At 43.6% G+C, this 16,503-nt stretch overlaps 1 protein-coding gene across 3 annotated transcripts in view; it reads left to right on the top strand.

The window, feature by feature from the left end:
• The window catches only part of ap2a1 (adaptor related protein complex 2 subunit alpha 1), a 28,966-nt gene extending 12,463 nt beyond the window's left edge, over positions 1–16,503 (top strand). The window contains exons 9-22 of one of the 3 annotated variants that reach the window (XM_063903952.1): positions 114–296; positions 1,458–1,555; positions 1,629–1,860; positions 2,044–2,232; positions 2,353–2,507; positions 4,181–4,243; positions 5,755–5,817; positions 6,245–6,327; positions 7,050–7,139; positions 7,929–8,052; positions 12,770–12,886; positions 12,975–13,044; positions 13,161–13,295; positions 14,696–16,503. In XM_063903952.1, coding sequence (XP_063760022.1) covers positions 114–296; positions 1,458–1,555; positions 1,629–1,860; positions 2,044–2,232; positions 2,353–2,507; positions 4,181–4,243; positions 5,755–5,817; positions 6,245–6,327; positions 7,050–7,139; positions 7,929–8,052; positions 12,770–12,886; positions 12,975–13,044; positions 13,161–13,295; positions 14,696–14,773 — 1,680 coding nt within the window. In that variant the 3' untranslated portion in view covers positions 14,774–16,503. Of the gene's footprint in view, positions 1–113; positions 297–1,457; positions 1,556–1,628; positions 1,861–2,043; positions 2,233–2,352; positions 2,508–4,180; positions 4,244–5,754; positions 5,818–6,244; positions 6,328–7,049; positions 8,053–12,769; positions 12,887–12,974; positions 13,045–13,160; positions 13,296–14,695 lie in introns of those variants that run through there. The other 2 variants (XM_063903950.1, XM_063903951.1) reach the window with 2 other exon arrangements.

Raw genomic sequence — 16,503 nt, 5'->3', positions numbered from 1 at the left:
CCAGATGTGAGGACTATACTCCTCTCTAAACATAGAAGGTGGTTTGCTTCCACCAGTGTAACATATTTCAAGTCTTCAGATTGATTGTGATTTTTTCTGCCTTCTTCATTCAGGTGCTAAAAGTAGCCATACTGGCGGAGAAATATGCCGTGGATTACTCCTGGTACGTGGACACCATTCTCAACCTGATACGCATAGCTGGAGACTACGTCAGCGAAGAGGTGTGGTATCGCGTCATTCAGATCGTCATCAATCGAGACGATGTGCAGGGCTACGCTGCCAAGACGGTCTTTGAGGTACCACAAAAACACCAGCTTGTAAAATGCAGCAGTAGATTAAGATGAAAGGGAAACACTTTGAATAATGGACGGAGAGATTCTCAAAAGACAAACCTTTGACCAAGTATGGACTAGCATGTCTGTTGCATATTTCTGAAGAGTACTGAAAAGTGACTTGGAATGTCTGCTGAGATTCACAATCTCATTTAGTGAAAGGTTTTTTTCTTCTTTCTCAACACCTTTCATCATTTTCACATTTGATAAGCAATTTCAGAAGCTGTTAAACAACTTGCAGCCATACTAACTTGCTGTCTCTTTTCAACATATGTCATTAAAGGAAACGTATGTCTGGTTTTTAAATAATTGAGTCCTTTCTTTTAATGGTTTAGGATTATTTTCTTTTTACCAAAGCATTTAACCTACCAACTTCAGCTCTGAGCAATACAGTACCTCAGAGAGACAGCAATAGGCCTTTACATTGCAGATTATCTCCTGGGTTTAACCTAAACTCGCAGTTGTTCCAGAAGGTGTCCATGTCCACAATAGTTATGCTGCTTTTGTTTTTCTTGTGTGAAATGTGAAGTAAGTTGACAGAGAAGCATTTTCCTTTACCTTTTTATTATTTTAAAGCGATCCAATGTAGCATTTGTACCTTAAAATAACAGCTTGAAAAAAATTGAGCGGCTAGAATGACTTTTAATATGACGATTTGCCTCTCTTTCATGCCCATCGGGGGTCTGAGGTGAGATAACTGCGCTATGTAACTTTGCTAGACCGGGCCGGGAGATGAGCGGAAGTACTTCGACTTGCTTTCTGGCACACCTACCGCAATAACAAATAGACCCCCTCCACGCACCCAGGTATAAGGAGAAGCAAGCGCAGCATTGTCAGTACATCATCATGGCAGAGGCACCGAAGAAAAAGAAGACGTTGACTGATGAAGCAAGGAAGAGAAAGAGAGAGGCCGACAGTGTCGTAAACGTACATTACCTCCAAGCCTGTAGGGGGAGCTCCATAATGGGCTTTTTGACAAGTTCCGTTGGATCGCTTTAAAGAACCTCATGGTTTAATCCTCTTCTCTTTGTTGAAGAATTGCTGCTCAGCGTGGAATGAGATGTGTCATTTAGCACTGCTGTGTTATTGTGAGCAGACAGTGGGTTGATGTATCGTCTCCCCCAGGCCCTGCAGGCCCCTGCCTGTCATGAGAACATGGTGAAGGTTGGAGGCTACATTCTGGGAGAGTTTGGAAACCTTATTGCTGGGGACCCACGCTCCAGGTATGTTGGTTTTTGGCTCTGTGCTAGTGACGGTTTGATTAATATATAATAATGTTGCTGTCCTGTCATGCAGCCCCCTGGTGCAGTTCAACCTTCTCCACTCCAAGTTCCACCTGTGTTCCGTACCGACCCGCGCCCTTCTGCTGTCAGCTTACATCAAGTTCATCAACCTGTTCCCGGAGACCAAGGCCACCATCCAGGAGGTGCTGCGCTGCGACAGCCAGATCCGCAACTCAGACGTGGAGCTGCAGCAGCGTGCTGTCGAGTATCTGAAGCTTTCTTCCATCGCTAGCACAGATGTCCTGGTGAGTTCTGATGACCCAAACAGTTCAGGTTAAATAATGATGATTTAACATTAAGGAGCACAGGTTGACTTTGTTAATACATGTTTGTTACACGGTCTTCTGAGACCAGCCAGTCCAAATCTCAGCAGTCATGGTCCTCTCTGAGTCCGGACCCACAGCATGACTGTTCTCTGTGTTGTGCAGGCCACGGTCCTGGAAGAGATGCCTCCCTTCCCAGAGAGGGAGTCATCAATCTTGGCTAAGCTGAAGAAGAAGAAGGGGCCCGGTGCTGTTTCCGTTCCAGATCTGGAAGACAGCAAACGGGAGGGTGGGGAGTTGAATGGAGGGGGTGAGCGTGGGCCAGACACAACAGCCATGGCTTCCTCCAATGCTGTAAGCAGACTCTGGAAAGCGCCTAAATGAGCAGTATTTCTTGGTTCCTTTCAGCGTCCCTTCATGTATAGCAGCAGCTGCAACAGAAACACTACATTGCAAGTCTCTTTTGTTTTACAGTCCACCCCGTCACCATCAGCAGACCTCCTTGGGATTCGTTCTGCTGCTCCTGTAGGTGCTGCTCCAGCCAGCGCCGGCAGTCTATTGGTGGATGTGTTCTCTGAGGCAGGGCCTGCTGCCCCTTCTGCTGCTGTCAATGATGACGGCTTCCTAAGGTGAAAAGTATTTTCTTGATATGCTCATTGAGAAACAGCCAAAGTCCAGGATGAATATCTATCCAGCTGCTTATCAGTGTTCCTGTTAACATCACGTTTGATGAAGCAACTGTTCCTTCAGTGCATGTTGAACACAGAATGTTCAGAGTGGCTGTCATACTGGACTGGGCTGAATAGGCTTTTGACTCTAACGGTGATAGAAGTACAAATTAGAGTTTTCTGTTGTAAATAGTTGTTGATGTTTGTGGTGTAGTCCGCTCTGTAAGGCTAAAATGTTTCATGCGTCTGTGCTGGTTGCTGTTCTTTCTTTCTTTGCTCTGTCTTTGTCTAATATGGACCTGTCAACCTAGAGACATTCACAATCAGATACTGGTAATGCTCAGGTTTTCTGTATAATAAGTAGCCCACGTTACTATCTGTCACTTGCCTAGAGACCCATTTATTTGAATCCTTGGGTACTTCTCACTTCTCTTAACTTGCATCCGTGCATGCGTCCCTTACTTGTCACGTGAAGCGACATCCGTTTGTGATGACGCCGGTACAGCTGGATCGCCTGACAGCAGGCAGCTCTGTCCCCGTTTCATTCACACACACAAACACCCCCCCACCTGACGCCTCTGTTAGTTCACATTTGTGTCATTTGTTGCACCTGACCCAAATACATTTAATGAAATAAGAACTCATTTTCAAAAAAAGACAAAAGCCATTCTTAAAAATGTGAAACGGAAAAGCTGTTCCTGCAGACAGATCAAATCTGTCTCTTTTCATTTTAATCTGTTCATAATAATCAAAATGAATTGGAGAACATGAAAAATGTTTCCAATAAATTAATAAACACATTCTTTTTCCCTTTGTTGTTCAGATATGATACATTGATTGAAACAATATATATAAACTATAAACTGAGGAGTGATTCCCTTGAGTTTAATGTCTTCACTCCGCTGTTAAACTGCTCTCAGGTTAAGAGGTATCAGATCAGAGCGTGCGCTGCAGCGTCCAATCAGTGAGCGATACACAGTAAGGGAGCGGGGAAAGTGGCTGAGGATTTCACCGGAGGATGGTCTGGTGGTTCCTCAGTTATTGCTCCTCGATCCTTGATCCTCTGTCCTCTGGCACAAATAAACGCCATGGGACGCTCCTTAAAATGGCGCAGAAATCAACTTCCGGTGAGGCCGAGGAGCGAGGAAATGACAAATAAGAGAAGTGAGGTCTACCCCAAGTTATCGTTCTTAGAGTGTGTTAGGACATAACATATGTGTGCAGCTGTGTAACTGTGCTGAATCCCCTGTGGGGGGGGGGGGGGGGTTTACAGGGGGACGGTAGGAAGTAGACTTTTTTTCAGGGTTGGCAGGTCTGCTTCACTTGTCTTTTCTTATTATCTTAATGTGTATGTGACTGTCTTTCGTCTTTTTCTCTCCTTCCCTTCTCTCTCTCTCTCTGTGTGTGTGTGTGTGTGTGTGTGTGTGTGTGTGTGTGTGTGTGTGTGTGTGTGTGTGTGTGTGTGTGTGTGTGTGTGTGTGTGTGTGTGTGTGTGTGTGTGTGTGTGTGTGTGTGTGTGTGTGTGTGTGTGTGTGTGTGTGTGTGTGTGTGTGTGTGTGTGTGTGTGTGTGTGTGTGTGTGTGTGTGTGTGTGTGTGTGTGTGTGTGTCCTCTACCGTGATTGGACATTGACAGAGATCTGGAACAGCCCACTGAGACCTCTGACTCCCTATTGGTGGAGGGTTCTGGTGACTCGGAGTAAGGGCCCAGTAGTAAACTACAGAACTAGCTAGTGTCAAAAAACACCAATATGGCACATTTTCTTCTACTTTTTCTAGTACAGGCTTTTTATCTTTAAATGAACCTTTATTGATCAAATCCACCACACTTGATGCACATGAGGCTTTTAGGTTTATCTAAAATAAATGTATACATATGCTGATGCCCTTTTAACATGTTTAAACTGGAACCTTATTAAAGCAATCAAATACCATAGTTAGCCCTGAGCAGCTGATCTGCGGGAAAAGGAAACAGGCTGAGCCATCTGAAAGATCTACCATGCAAACTGTTTTTTTTCTGGGTCTCTAGCCAGGTTTCTTCCCAGATGTAGAGCAAATGATCAGAACAATCTCACTGTAGTAGTGCAGGCTTTGTTACATATCTTTGGCTTTTTTGACAGGCTCTTACGGGGTGGAGCCTATAAAACGTGATGCTAAACTGGACAGCTTTCTGCTTCTGCATTCAACAAGTTTTATTTTTGGATCAAAGATTTAATTTTTATTTTATCACGTTTGATTTGTAATATATACGTTTTGTTAGATTTGGGATTTTCCTTGCTTCATTTTTAGAATTGTTTTCAACATACATGAACATAACGACATAACATCAAACAGGAGTTCAACAAGCTGTTCCTCTCACTGCACTGCTGTTCTGCTAATTCAAGAGTTGAGGGATGGACATAAACAGCTGGTCATGCTGACTGCAGAACAAGAGGGCAATAAATAGATCACCAGTCAAACCTTGAACAGTTTCCAACATGGGAGGGAAATTTGACATTTTTAACATATTCATTTGAGGAAAGTTCCAATCTCCTCCATAGCTCAGTTTTTAGCCTCCAGAAGCTTCAGTGATAACATCACCTGCTTATCGTGTGTTTAAACTCATTTGAAAATGTCTAATGTTTCAAGTTAGGTTTCCTAAATTCACAAATTGTAAACCCCCATTAAAATGGGATTGACTTCCGTATGATAGGACAATAGACATGCTTTAATTGGGTATCTGCAAGAGGACACCTCAAAAAGTAGCAAACTTCAAAAAACCCAATTGTGTACTGCAGCTGAAGGTTGAGAATGTTCTGTACACACGATCAGAAATGTGCATGGCATCAAGCTTTATGTAGGACCAGGTTTGTGCTTTTTAAGTGTCTGAGTAGTACTTTACTCATTCATATGATTGAAGGTGCTTGAGTACAGCATCAACACACAGAAATTGTAAAACAGTTAACTGCCACGCAGGTACCATTCAATGTGTAATGATATTATGTTGTACACACTGCTTTACTAACCCCGCTGCATTTTATTCTCTTTCTTTTTGTTCTTCCTCTCATGTTCCTCTGAACTGATCTTTATCACCCTGTGGTGAATGGATGCTTTTTCGCTCCTCATTTCTACTCTATCCATTGACCCCTCCCTCGCTGTGTGTCTGGTCTGTATCCTTCCGCCTCTGTCCTGTGGGCCTCTCCTCCTCCCTGCGCTGTCCTGTGCTCTCAGCTCTGCTCCTCCCTCTGAGGATCCTGCTCCTCCTCTGCCTGAGGCAGACGATCTTCTTAACAAGTAAGCTCTTCCTCTCTGTGTACTTCTCATGTGTTTGCCTAGCTGAAGCCCTGCTTGATTTCTGTAGGGTTTGCTATAACAAGAGAGACAAGCTCATTTAACAAGGATTACAGCTTAACATCCACTGGCCGGAGTTATCCCTATCCTGTATGATCATGCAGTTTGCCATAATCCAAGTTGGTCCGGTTTGGCTGTACAACATTTTTAACAGTTCTTTACAAAAAATAAGAATTCTGTAGTTTGGCTGTGAGCTTTATTGAATGAGAATGCTGTTGGAAGCACTTCTGAATACAACAAGTCACTTTATAAAAGTCAATCGGACACCACTCGCACTGACCAGAATAAACCCTCGTTATGGTTGATACAACGGGTTGTTTTGGATATGATAGAAGTGCTGACTAACCCTGGAAACACCTTCCTCCAACAGGTTTGTGTGCAAGAACAATGGGGTTCTGTTTGAGAATCAGCTTCTACAGATTGGCATCAAGTCAGAGTATCGTCAAAATCTGGGTGAGTGTCCTTCAAAGAGGGGAGCGTCCCGGCAGGAGGCAGGGACACTGTTGTGAGTGGCTTGGCCTGGCAGACTATTGATCGGTTGCCTAGTCTACTGGTCTTTAGTGCTGGACAATACACCGACTTTTTTATGTATATCATTAGTTTTAAAAGCGGGATAAAGGATGAGAACATACCCCTTAAACCAATATAGTTTGATGTTCCTCCCTTAATGCCATGTCAGTGTTTCACTCTCCTCCCTCACATTCTGTACGGAACCCTTCACTGAGTCTCTGAGAGATGAGTCACACCATGGACCTTTGCTCTATCAAAGAAAAAGTGAATTGTTTCTGCTGGTAGTGTGTTTACCTAATATCCTATTATTAGACACAATAACAATATTTAACAATATCAGAACAACTGAGCTAATTTAACCAACACATTCCAGCCATTAACCCAGCTTAAACTAGTCCTGTTTGCTTGGGACACCTCCCATTTGAATTTGACTTACTGGGTTCGTAGAAAATAGAGATATATTTGCTGTTTATATATACTGTTTCACGCCTTTCAACCTCAAAGTTGAATACATGTGCACCCATATGATTTTTGTTCCTTAGCGCCCTGCCCTACTGGGTTTAAAGAGCTGTGTAGTGTGTGTTTATAACTTCATCTCTATCTGCCTGAGTTGGAAGTGAGGCTAGGCCATGCAGAATAACCATGAACAACACTGTGTCTCTCAGGGAGAATGTACTTATTCTACGGTAACAAGACTTCAGTGCAGTTTGCCAGCTTCACCACCACCACCAGCTGTCCCGGGGAGCTGCAGTCTCATATCCTTTTTGTGCATCATGTTGTGTCTCTATGTTCACAAACCATACATTTCAGACAACTGGGAACCAGCTTGCAACTGTGCCCTCTCATCGTGCCCCGATGCCAGCCACCTCTGCAGCCCCCGCTTCCATGTGTTTTCTCTCCATAGAAACTGTTTCTTTTGTACTCGTCAAATTTTATGGGGACCAAACGGAATTTGTCCAATTTATTGAACAGGGCACAGCCATAGGCCGACAGCTTTCATGCTTCAAACACAACCTAGCGGCCCATATGCCCCCAAACCTAAACACTGACCTCTTATTGCTCGTACTTGCTTAAATATTAAATTAGGCACAATGGCAAATGAAATGAATGCGATGCAAAGGCTAGATTACTGCAACAGAACAGAGAGCAAAGTATAACCGGGCCTATGCAGCCATTTTATGAACCATTCTTGTTGAAGAAAATAAGCGTGCACAGGAGATTTACTATCAGGCCAGTTGTAGAAAAGACCCTCTCAGCAGGAACGGAGGTTGCAGGTTCGCCAGGACACTGAGTTGTTTTGTATGGCTCTTCTTTTTCCTCCACCACTGTAGTTTCCTGTGGGTGGAAGCACGGCTCACTGAAATAGTTCCACCTCATTGTATTCTGGGTCTTCAGTGAATTAGTTATCCCCAAACAGGGTGGGGAATGACGTGGCTCGTGTGTTTTCTAGTGATATGTGCAAAAATCCTGAGTATCCACAGTTGTGAGAAAGAGTGAGCGCAGTATACAGTGTGAGGTGTGTGGAAGCCTTGACAACCAGCCACAGCTCAACGTTCAGACCAAACCCGTAGAACCAGTGGTCGAGGGGGGGGCCCAGATCCAACAGGTCCTCAACATAGAGTGTCTGACGGACTTCTCTGACGCTCCACTGCTCAACATCAAGTTCAGGTAAGCTCTGACAACCAAGAACACTACAGGTTCCATGAGGAGGACGTTTAAAATCAGCATTTCCCCTTTCTGTATCGATTCTCAAATCGGCGGGGTATCATTTCAAATTCTTTTGATATGCTTGAGTTTCAACATCCCTGTTATATACAGAAAATCACTTTCTCTCATATGACAAAAAAAGTATAGGTTGTTGCAGTGATCAGGTTGGGATTTAAACCGGGGTTAGGCCTCCAACTGAGGGGCATCGTGTTATCTCAGATGAAATCTTAAAATGGTAAGGGTCTCGTGAGACCTTACAGAACACAGATTCGGCTCTAACTCAAGAATAGATATGCCAAGAAAATTTCACTCAAGGAACCTGGCGGCAGGTTCTGTGGTGGGATATTAGTTTGAGGCCTTCCTATGTGTAAGGCACCAAAGGGGTCCTATAAAATATCCCATGAATAAGATAAATTGGTCTCACGGTATACACATTTATTTTTTATATTACTATTTGATAGCTTTTGTTCCCCCCCAGGCTCTCTCTCTTTTTGGTTTGCTCTATAGATACAAAGCTCCCTGACTCAAATGTTAACACTGAGATATATACAAACCCCAATTCCAATGAAGCTGGGAAGATTTGTAAATTGTAAATAAAAACGGAATACCGTAATTTCCGGACTATTAAGCGCACCTCAATATAAGCCGCACCCACTGAATTTTAAAAACATATGTATTTTGTACATAAATAAGCCGCAGGTGCCTACCGGTACATTGAAACAAATGAACTTTACACAGGCTTTAACGAAACACGGCTTGTAACAAAAATAAAAGAAATAGCAGTAAACAGTAGCCTACCAAGAAAGTCATTGGTCACTATCTTCCTCCTCCTGTGCACTGAAACCACTGAAGTCATCTCCTTCGGTGTCGGAGTTGAATAGCCTCAGAATTTCTTCATCCGATGTTGGATCGTCTTCATTGTCGCTCTCGTCACTTTCATCCGGAGGCAAATTCCCCCACTGAGCCCTCTTCAACACGCAGCAGTCCAGCCTTTCGAAACCCGTTGATGATAGTGGATTTTTTTGATAATGCTCCACGCTGTCAGGACCCACTGGCAGACTTGACCATAAGTTGCTCTTCGCATGCGGCCCGTTTTAGTGAAGGATTTCTCCCCACTTGTCATCCAAGCCTCCCACTGAACGCGGAGCGCCACCTGAAATGCACGATTTATACTGATGTCGAGTGGCTGCAAATACTTTGTTGTGCCCCCAGGAATCACAGCTGGAATTGAGTTTGTCCTCTTGATGGCTTCTTTCACAGAATCTGTTATGTGGGCCCTCATGCTGTCCAACACGAGCAAAGCCTTGTTCTTGTGAAAGAATCCTCCCGGTCGCTTGCCGTAACACTCCGTATGCCATTCATGCATTAGGCCTTCCGTCATCCATCCTTTCTTGTTGACTTTCACAACAATTCCTCTCGAGAATTTTTCTTTTGGCATCGTCATGCGTTTAAAAATCAACATCGGTGGAAGCTTTTCTCCTGATGCCGTGCAGCTCAGAACACAGGTGAAGTGCGTTTTTTCATGCCCAGTTGTTTCCAGCGTGACTGATGATTCGTCTTTCCTGTTGACAGTCCGAGTGAGAGGCAGGTCAAACGTCAGAGGAACCTCATCCATATATGATGTTGTGCGGGCCGATGGAATGCTCCGCTATCTTTGCATCAGTGAATTTGCGGAAGTTTGAAACTTTTTCCTCGTAGTCGGGAGGGAGCTGCTGACACAGACTCGTTTGTACCCTGATGGACAGGCCTTTACGTTTCATAAATCTTAGACACCACGATGGTCCACCTCTAAAATCCTCAAACTTCATTGCGGTGGCAATTGTTTTGGCTTTCAGTCGGATCTGCACAGTTGAAACATCTCGGCCGTCTGCTCTCTGTGTGTTGATCCAGCCTTCGAGCTCATTTTCTAGTTCGGGCCATCTGCTTTTCTTCCCTCTGAAAGCTTTTGTTGTCTTTTTGCACTGAGTTAGTTCCTCACGCTGCTGTTTCCAACGTCTTATCATCGACTCATTAAGGCCAAGCTCCCGTGCAGCAGCTCTATTTCCTTTTCCAACTGCCAGATCGATCGCCTTCAACTTGAAAGCTGCATCATATGCATTTCTCCGTGTCTTTGCCATGATGAGGGTGACAAAATGACTACCGTAATCAGAATGATGGGAAGTTTGAGCACGCTCGATTTACGTCACATTATGTGACGGTGCTCAGTTTTTTGTCTATTTTTTTTCAAAATCCTATTTTGGCAGCATGAAGCTTGTGAAAGCAGGAAAAATCCATAAATTAGCCGCGTCATTGTATAAGCCGCGAGGTTCAAAGCGTGGGAAAAAAGTAGCGGCTTATAGTCCGGAAATTACGGTACAATGATTTGCAAATCCTTTTCCACCTATTTTCAATTGAATACACTACAAAGACAAGGTATACAATGTTCAAACTGATGAACTTTATGTTGTTTTGCAAATATTCACTCATTTTGAATTGGATGTCTGCAACACATTTCAAAAAAGCTAGGACAGGGGCAAGAGAAGACTGGGAAAGTTGAGGAATGCTCAAAAAACATCTGGAACATTCCACAGGGGAACAGGTTCATTGAAAATAGGGGAGAGTCATGATTGGATAAAGGAAAGGCTCAGACGTTCAAAAGCAAGGATGGGGCGAGTACAGGAATGTACCAAGTCATTCTTTGACGCATTTCAATTCATACTCATACCAGTATTCAAAATACAAAGTAATTCTCCTGGAGGAAACAAGCAATTGCTCAGAGTAAGGCCCAAAAACCAGTTGTTACTGGGACTGCAGGTATCACTGGAGCATGGGGGGACGTGTTGAGGTGCTGTGTGAATGTGTAATGTGTGAAAGCTTTACAGTGGTATGCAAAAGTTTGGGCACCCCTCTGAGATTTCATGACAATTTGCTTTTCCTTTATAATAGAAGATCACAGCAACAACATTTGTTTTCCTACAAAGATGTAGACGTTTTAGTGTTTTCCAGACCAAAATTCTTAGGGTAGCATTACATAGTTTTATTATAATAAAATAAAATGCAAAAAATGGGATGTGCAAAAGTTTGGGCACCCTTATAAATAGCATTCATTTCAACACCTGTACGGATTTATAGCTGACAGGTTGCTGCACAAAATTGCTTTGATTAGCTCATTAGACCTTCAATTACAAAGACAGGTGGAACCAATCATGAAAAAGGCTATTTAACATAGGTAATAGCTGGCTGTGCCTGGCCTAGGTTCTTTCTTAGGGAGTGGCAAGATGGGGACCTCAAAACAACTCTCCACTGACCTGAAAGCTAAGATAATCCAACATTATAAATTAGGAGAAGGGTACAAAAAATTATCTGACAGGTTTAAACTGTCTGTCTCCACAGTCAGAAACGTAGTTGTGAAATGGAAGGCCACAGGAACAGTCCGTGTGAAGGAAAGATGTGGTAGGCCGACAAAAATAGGGGAAAGGCACAGGCGAAGGATGGTGAAAATGGTCACAGAGAAGCCACAGACCACCTCCAGAGAACTACAACAACATCTGGCTGCTGATGGTGTAGTTGTTCACCGTTCCACAATCCAGCGTACTTTGCACCAGGAAGAGCTCATTGGAAGGGTGATGTGCAAAAAGCCTTTCCTGAGTGTTAATCACAAGAAGAGTCGCATGAGGTATGCAAAAGCACATCTGGACAAGCCAGAAGCATTTTGGAACAAAATACTGTGGTCAGATGAGACCAAGATTGAGTTATTTGGTCATAACATGAACAGGTATGCATGGCGAAAAAAACACACTGCATTCAATGAAAAGAACTTGTTGCCCACTGTACAATTTGGTGGAGGATCTATCATGTTATGGGGCTGTGTGGCTAGCACAGGTACTGGAAAACTTGTTAAAGTTGAGGGCCACATGAATTCCTTACAGTACCAGGAGATTCTTGACAAGAATGTTCTAGAGTCAGTCACAAAGTTGAAGCTACGCCGGGGTTGGATTTTTCAGCAGGACAATGATCCTAAGCACCGATCAAAATCCACCAAGGAATTCATGCAGAAGCACAGGTACAATGTTCTGGAATGGCCATCCCAGTCCCCAGACCTTAACATCATTGAAAATGTATGGATTTATTTGAAGAAGGCTGTCCATGCACGGAGGCCAAGAAACCTGACTGAACTGGAGACGTTTTGTGTGGAAGAATGGGCCAAAATACCACCTGCCAGGCTTAAGGGACTTGTCTGTGGCTACAGGAGGCGTCTACAGGCCGTTATTGCAGCAAAAGGAGGCAATACTAAATATTAATGGAATTATTTCTTAGGGGTGCCCAAATTTATGCACATGCCTATTTTTGTTTGAATGCACATAAACATGTTTCTGTTTGACCAATAAAAGTTATTTCACTACTGAGATGTTTCTGTTACCATAAGGTATAACATATGTTAAAATGAAGTTGCTGCTTCAAAAGCTCAGCAAGTGACAAACTGATGCAGTGGTTTTCCTAAGGGGTGCCCAAACTTTTGCATACCACTGTATAACTTGTGAGATTGTCTCTCATGTCTCCGTTTTAATGGAAGGATCTGAATAGTCCAGTATTGGATAGTGAGTCATCCCAATATAAGGCACCCATCTATTACCCAATCAGAGCTATTTGCGTGCCTACATATGTGTTGTGTGTGTGTGTGTGATTGTGTGCGTGTCAGGTATGGGGGAGCTCTGCAGAACCTGACCCTAAAGCTGCCTGTCACCATCAACAAGTTCTTCCAGCCCACTGAGATGACTTCACACGACTTCTTCCAGCGCTGGAAACAGCTCAGCCAGTAAGTGTGTGTGTGTGTGTGTGTGTGTGTGTGTGTGTGTTTGTGTGAGATGTCAGTGAGGGATTTGTCCTGTGCGATCTCTTTTCAGACCACAACAAGAAGCACAGAAGATATTCAAGGCTAACCACGGCATGGACACAGAAGTTCTTAAGGCAAAGGTAGGTGTTGTTTCCAGCGCTCACTAGCTTCTGTCTCACTATAGCTCTGTGTTCCTCTAATCCTCTGATGCTGTCCTTCCTTCCTGCTCATTCATGTGCTGCTGTGGTGCGGGTAGCTCCTGGGACTGGGATCGGCCCTGCTGGAAGACGTGGATCCCAACCCAGAGAATTATGTGTGTGCAGGAGTGATACAGACCAAGGGCCAGCAGGTGGGCTGTCTGCTCAGACTGGAGCCCAACAGCCAGGCACAGGTACAGCACCACGCTGACTTGAGGAGTCTCTGATTGTTTTTGTATTGAAAAGTCAGATAAGATGGAACTTAATTCAGGAAAATCCATATATATACGACAGGTACTGCCCTGTCCGTCCTGGGAGAGGGATCTCCCTCTGCTGCCCTCCCCCGTTTACTGTGGCTCTCTTTGGGAGTTTTTCCTTGTTTCTGCGAGGGTCTAAGGGTGTCTTATTCTGTACAATTTGTAAAGCCCTCTGTGACAAATGTGTAATTTGTGATAAGGGGTTACATAAACATATTAATATAAATATATATATAAACACATTTGGTTGAATTTATTTGAAATTTGGGCTGTCCATACATTTTAATATTTTATGGTGTTATGTCCATAGTTAACTCAAGATTAATTGCAAAATAATCAATAACCTATCCGTATTTATTTTGTTCTCAAAGTTATAGTGTTGTGTGCACTCAGGAGTCTCAAATGGGCATTGTATAATCATCTCATTGATTGGCTTTTGTCCATTTTTGCAATGAATTCTTCATATATGATACATGAGGTAATATTTAGATTTATGGTTTTATTTCACGTTTCCCTCCAATCCTCCTTCAGCCAACGGTGTCACAGTTTCTCATCTCTCCTGTTTCTGTGCGTACGCATGAGTGTCTGTGGAGGACAGCACATTCTCCCGTCAAGTTGTTTATATAACTCACAAAGATCGCTGACAAATTGGCATCGACTTCTTTTGAGCGTACCCCACGTTTATAAATGAGGCCGCAGAGCTGTACTTTCTGACTACTACAGTCACTCTATTTTGGGCTTCATGCACCACTGAGCAACTTGATGAATCTCTTTAAACCACCATGCACGCCATCCAACCGTTACTGCGCCACCACTTCCTGAGAGTGGGATTAAAATGAAGTTGCGGTAATGCGTTGTTCTAAAATATATGATTCTGCTCTATGTGCTTGATAATGTGTGGTCAATTTCCAATCCTGTCACTGAGTTCATTAGATAGGAACAGAAGGGTTGTGTTGGTTCAGGACTACTTTTATACATGCTCCAATTCCAAATTCTACCAAAGTAGACCGTTTGGTGCCTCTGTACAGACCTGAACATGTCTTTGAACCAGCACCAGTGAGGCCCGTCTTCCTGATTGCTATTGTTTTCAAAGTGTTGGATGTCTATGCAGGAATACCAGCCGATGTGTCCGTCACCACCGAGCAGTGTGTTTTGTAAATGTACATTAGGTTTGGTTTACATGAGTTAATATAGATTGTATTTTTAATTATCAGGAACAACGCGTAGTTGAAAACTAAAATACCTTTTGTGCTTTCAGAGAGGGCCTCACCCTCAGACCCCGTTCATGTTGTTGGGCTAGGTTGAAAAATGTCTCTCTGTTTTGTGTGTGTGCGCAGATGTACCGCCTGACTCTGCGCTGCAGTAAGGAGTCTGTCTCCAAGCGTCTGTGCGAGCTGCTGGCCGAACAGTTCTAGAGTCCAGACGCCCCGTCCCCCCTGTCACCAGTCCTCCCACCATCCCCACCAGCGACCTCTCCTTCCTCAAACAAATAATCTTTGAGTAAAAAAAGGTGTAACCTACATAAGGGAAGATGCAGCCACTGTCAGCAGCAGCGGCAATATTACTGTCATTATTTTTGTCCCAGATTCTGATTCCAGTTCTCTCTGTGTGTGTGTGTGTGTGTGTGTGTGTGTGTGTGTGTGTGTGTGTGTGTGTGTGTGTGTGTGTGTGTGTGTGTGTGTGTGTGTGTGTGTGTGTGTGTGTGTGTGTGTGTGTGTGTGTGTGTGTGTGTGTGTGTGTGTGTGTGTGTGTGTGTGTGTGTGTGTGTGTGTGTGTGTGTGTGTGTGTGTGTGTGTGTGTGTGTGTGTGTAAGAGTCCACATTTGAATTGGTAGAGCATTCCTTAAATAAATAGGTGAGGCTGTTTATTACATACACACTCATATCCTCTCACACACACTAGTATAAGCCTCCTTGTGGTTCTGGTGGAAACACTAATGAAGTGAGACCTGAGGGTCCAGAACCCTGCCGCTGCCCGCTCATTTCCGTCAAGCATTCCCAGTGAAAATGCACTTAAGGCCCCCCCCCCCCCCCCCCCATGATAATTCCTCTTCCTGTCAGCCCTGTGATGAGTCATTTCAAAGAGTCAGTACACTTGTTTATGTTGTTGATGTGTATGTAAATATGTGCCAGTGTATTATTTTATGGCTTTCTGAAACATTCCCATGTTGCTTGTGTAAAATGCGTGTGATTAACCACAGAGGGGGCTGTAGGGCTGAGGATCAGTCTGTTGGACTCTCAGTGGCTCATCAGCTGTCCGTGGGAAGCTTAGCAAGTCTTCTCTTGTAAAACTGGAACATTCTTTCTGAGAACACCTTAGAAAAAACACATTTCACTTTAGTGCGGCTTGCCCAATTATGTTTTTGAAGTGTTTTTGTCCTATACGACATGCAAAGGTGATATTTATCTTTCATAGTAAGCATCTTAAAGCAGCATGCTTTAGAGAGAGAGAAGACTTCAATGTGTGGTTAAGTTTCCCACCTCTGATTAAGCGCAGATATATCAGTCTTAAGGATTTGTCTTCATGAAGAAGTGTAAAGCCTAACCTATGATCCCAATAAGGCACACAGAGATGAGTCATGATAACTTAAAGAATATAACCGTGTTCATCAGGCAGAGATGTTTCAACAGAGGCTGCTAAACGCAAAACTTATATGAGCCATTTCAATCCCAAACTAGGCAGATGGATCTGTCGGATATACATACACACATACCGCATCTAAAGAAGACACCACTACATTAAACTAGAACAGTAGCCCACAGCTGGAATTTTTCCTGGGCTTCCTCTTCCGCAGAAGCACTGAGGTTGTAGGGGAGGTTATGATGTAAGCACCTACAGGGGACTCAGAATGTGTGTTTGTGTGCATGTGGCTGTGAGCAGGTAAGAAAAAACCCTTCAGTCATTGCTTATACGTGGTCACATTACATTCGTTGGCTGCGCGGCCATCACAGGACATTGAACTTCGTAGTGGAAAATATAGTCATTTTGTCATTCTGTGAGTGTATGTGTGTGTGTGTGTATGCAGTACTCACTAGCTAATGCAGCCTCATGTATCGGTGTTAAGAACCTGTCCAATTCCTGTGTTAGAATTAAGATTTACTCTGTAATGAAAAAATGTGAAAGTAAAACTATGCCATATATCCAA

This window comes from Eleginops maclovinus, chromosome 16 (assembly GCF_036324505.1).
Source record: "Eleginops maclovinus isolate JMC-PN-2008 ecotype Puerto Natales chromosome 16, JC_Emac_rtc_rv5, whole genome shotgun sequence".
In the NCBI taxonomy this organism is placed as follows: domain Eukaryota; kingdom Metazoa; phylum Chordata; class Actinopteri; order Perciformes; family Eleginopidae; genus Eleginops; species Eleginops maclovinus.
Note: the sequence above shows the minus strand (reverse complement) of the source record. Positions and strands in the feature narration are given on the sequence as shown.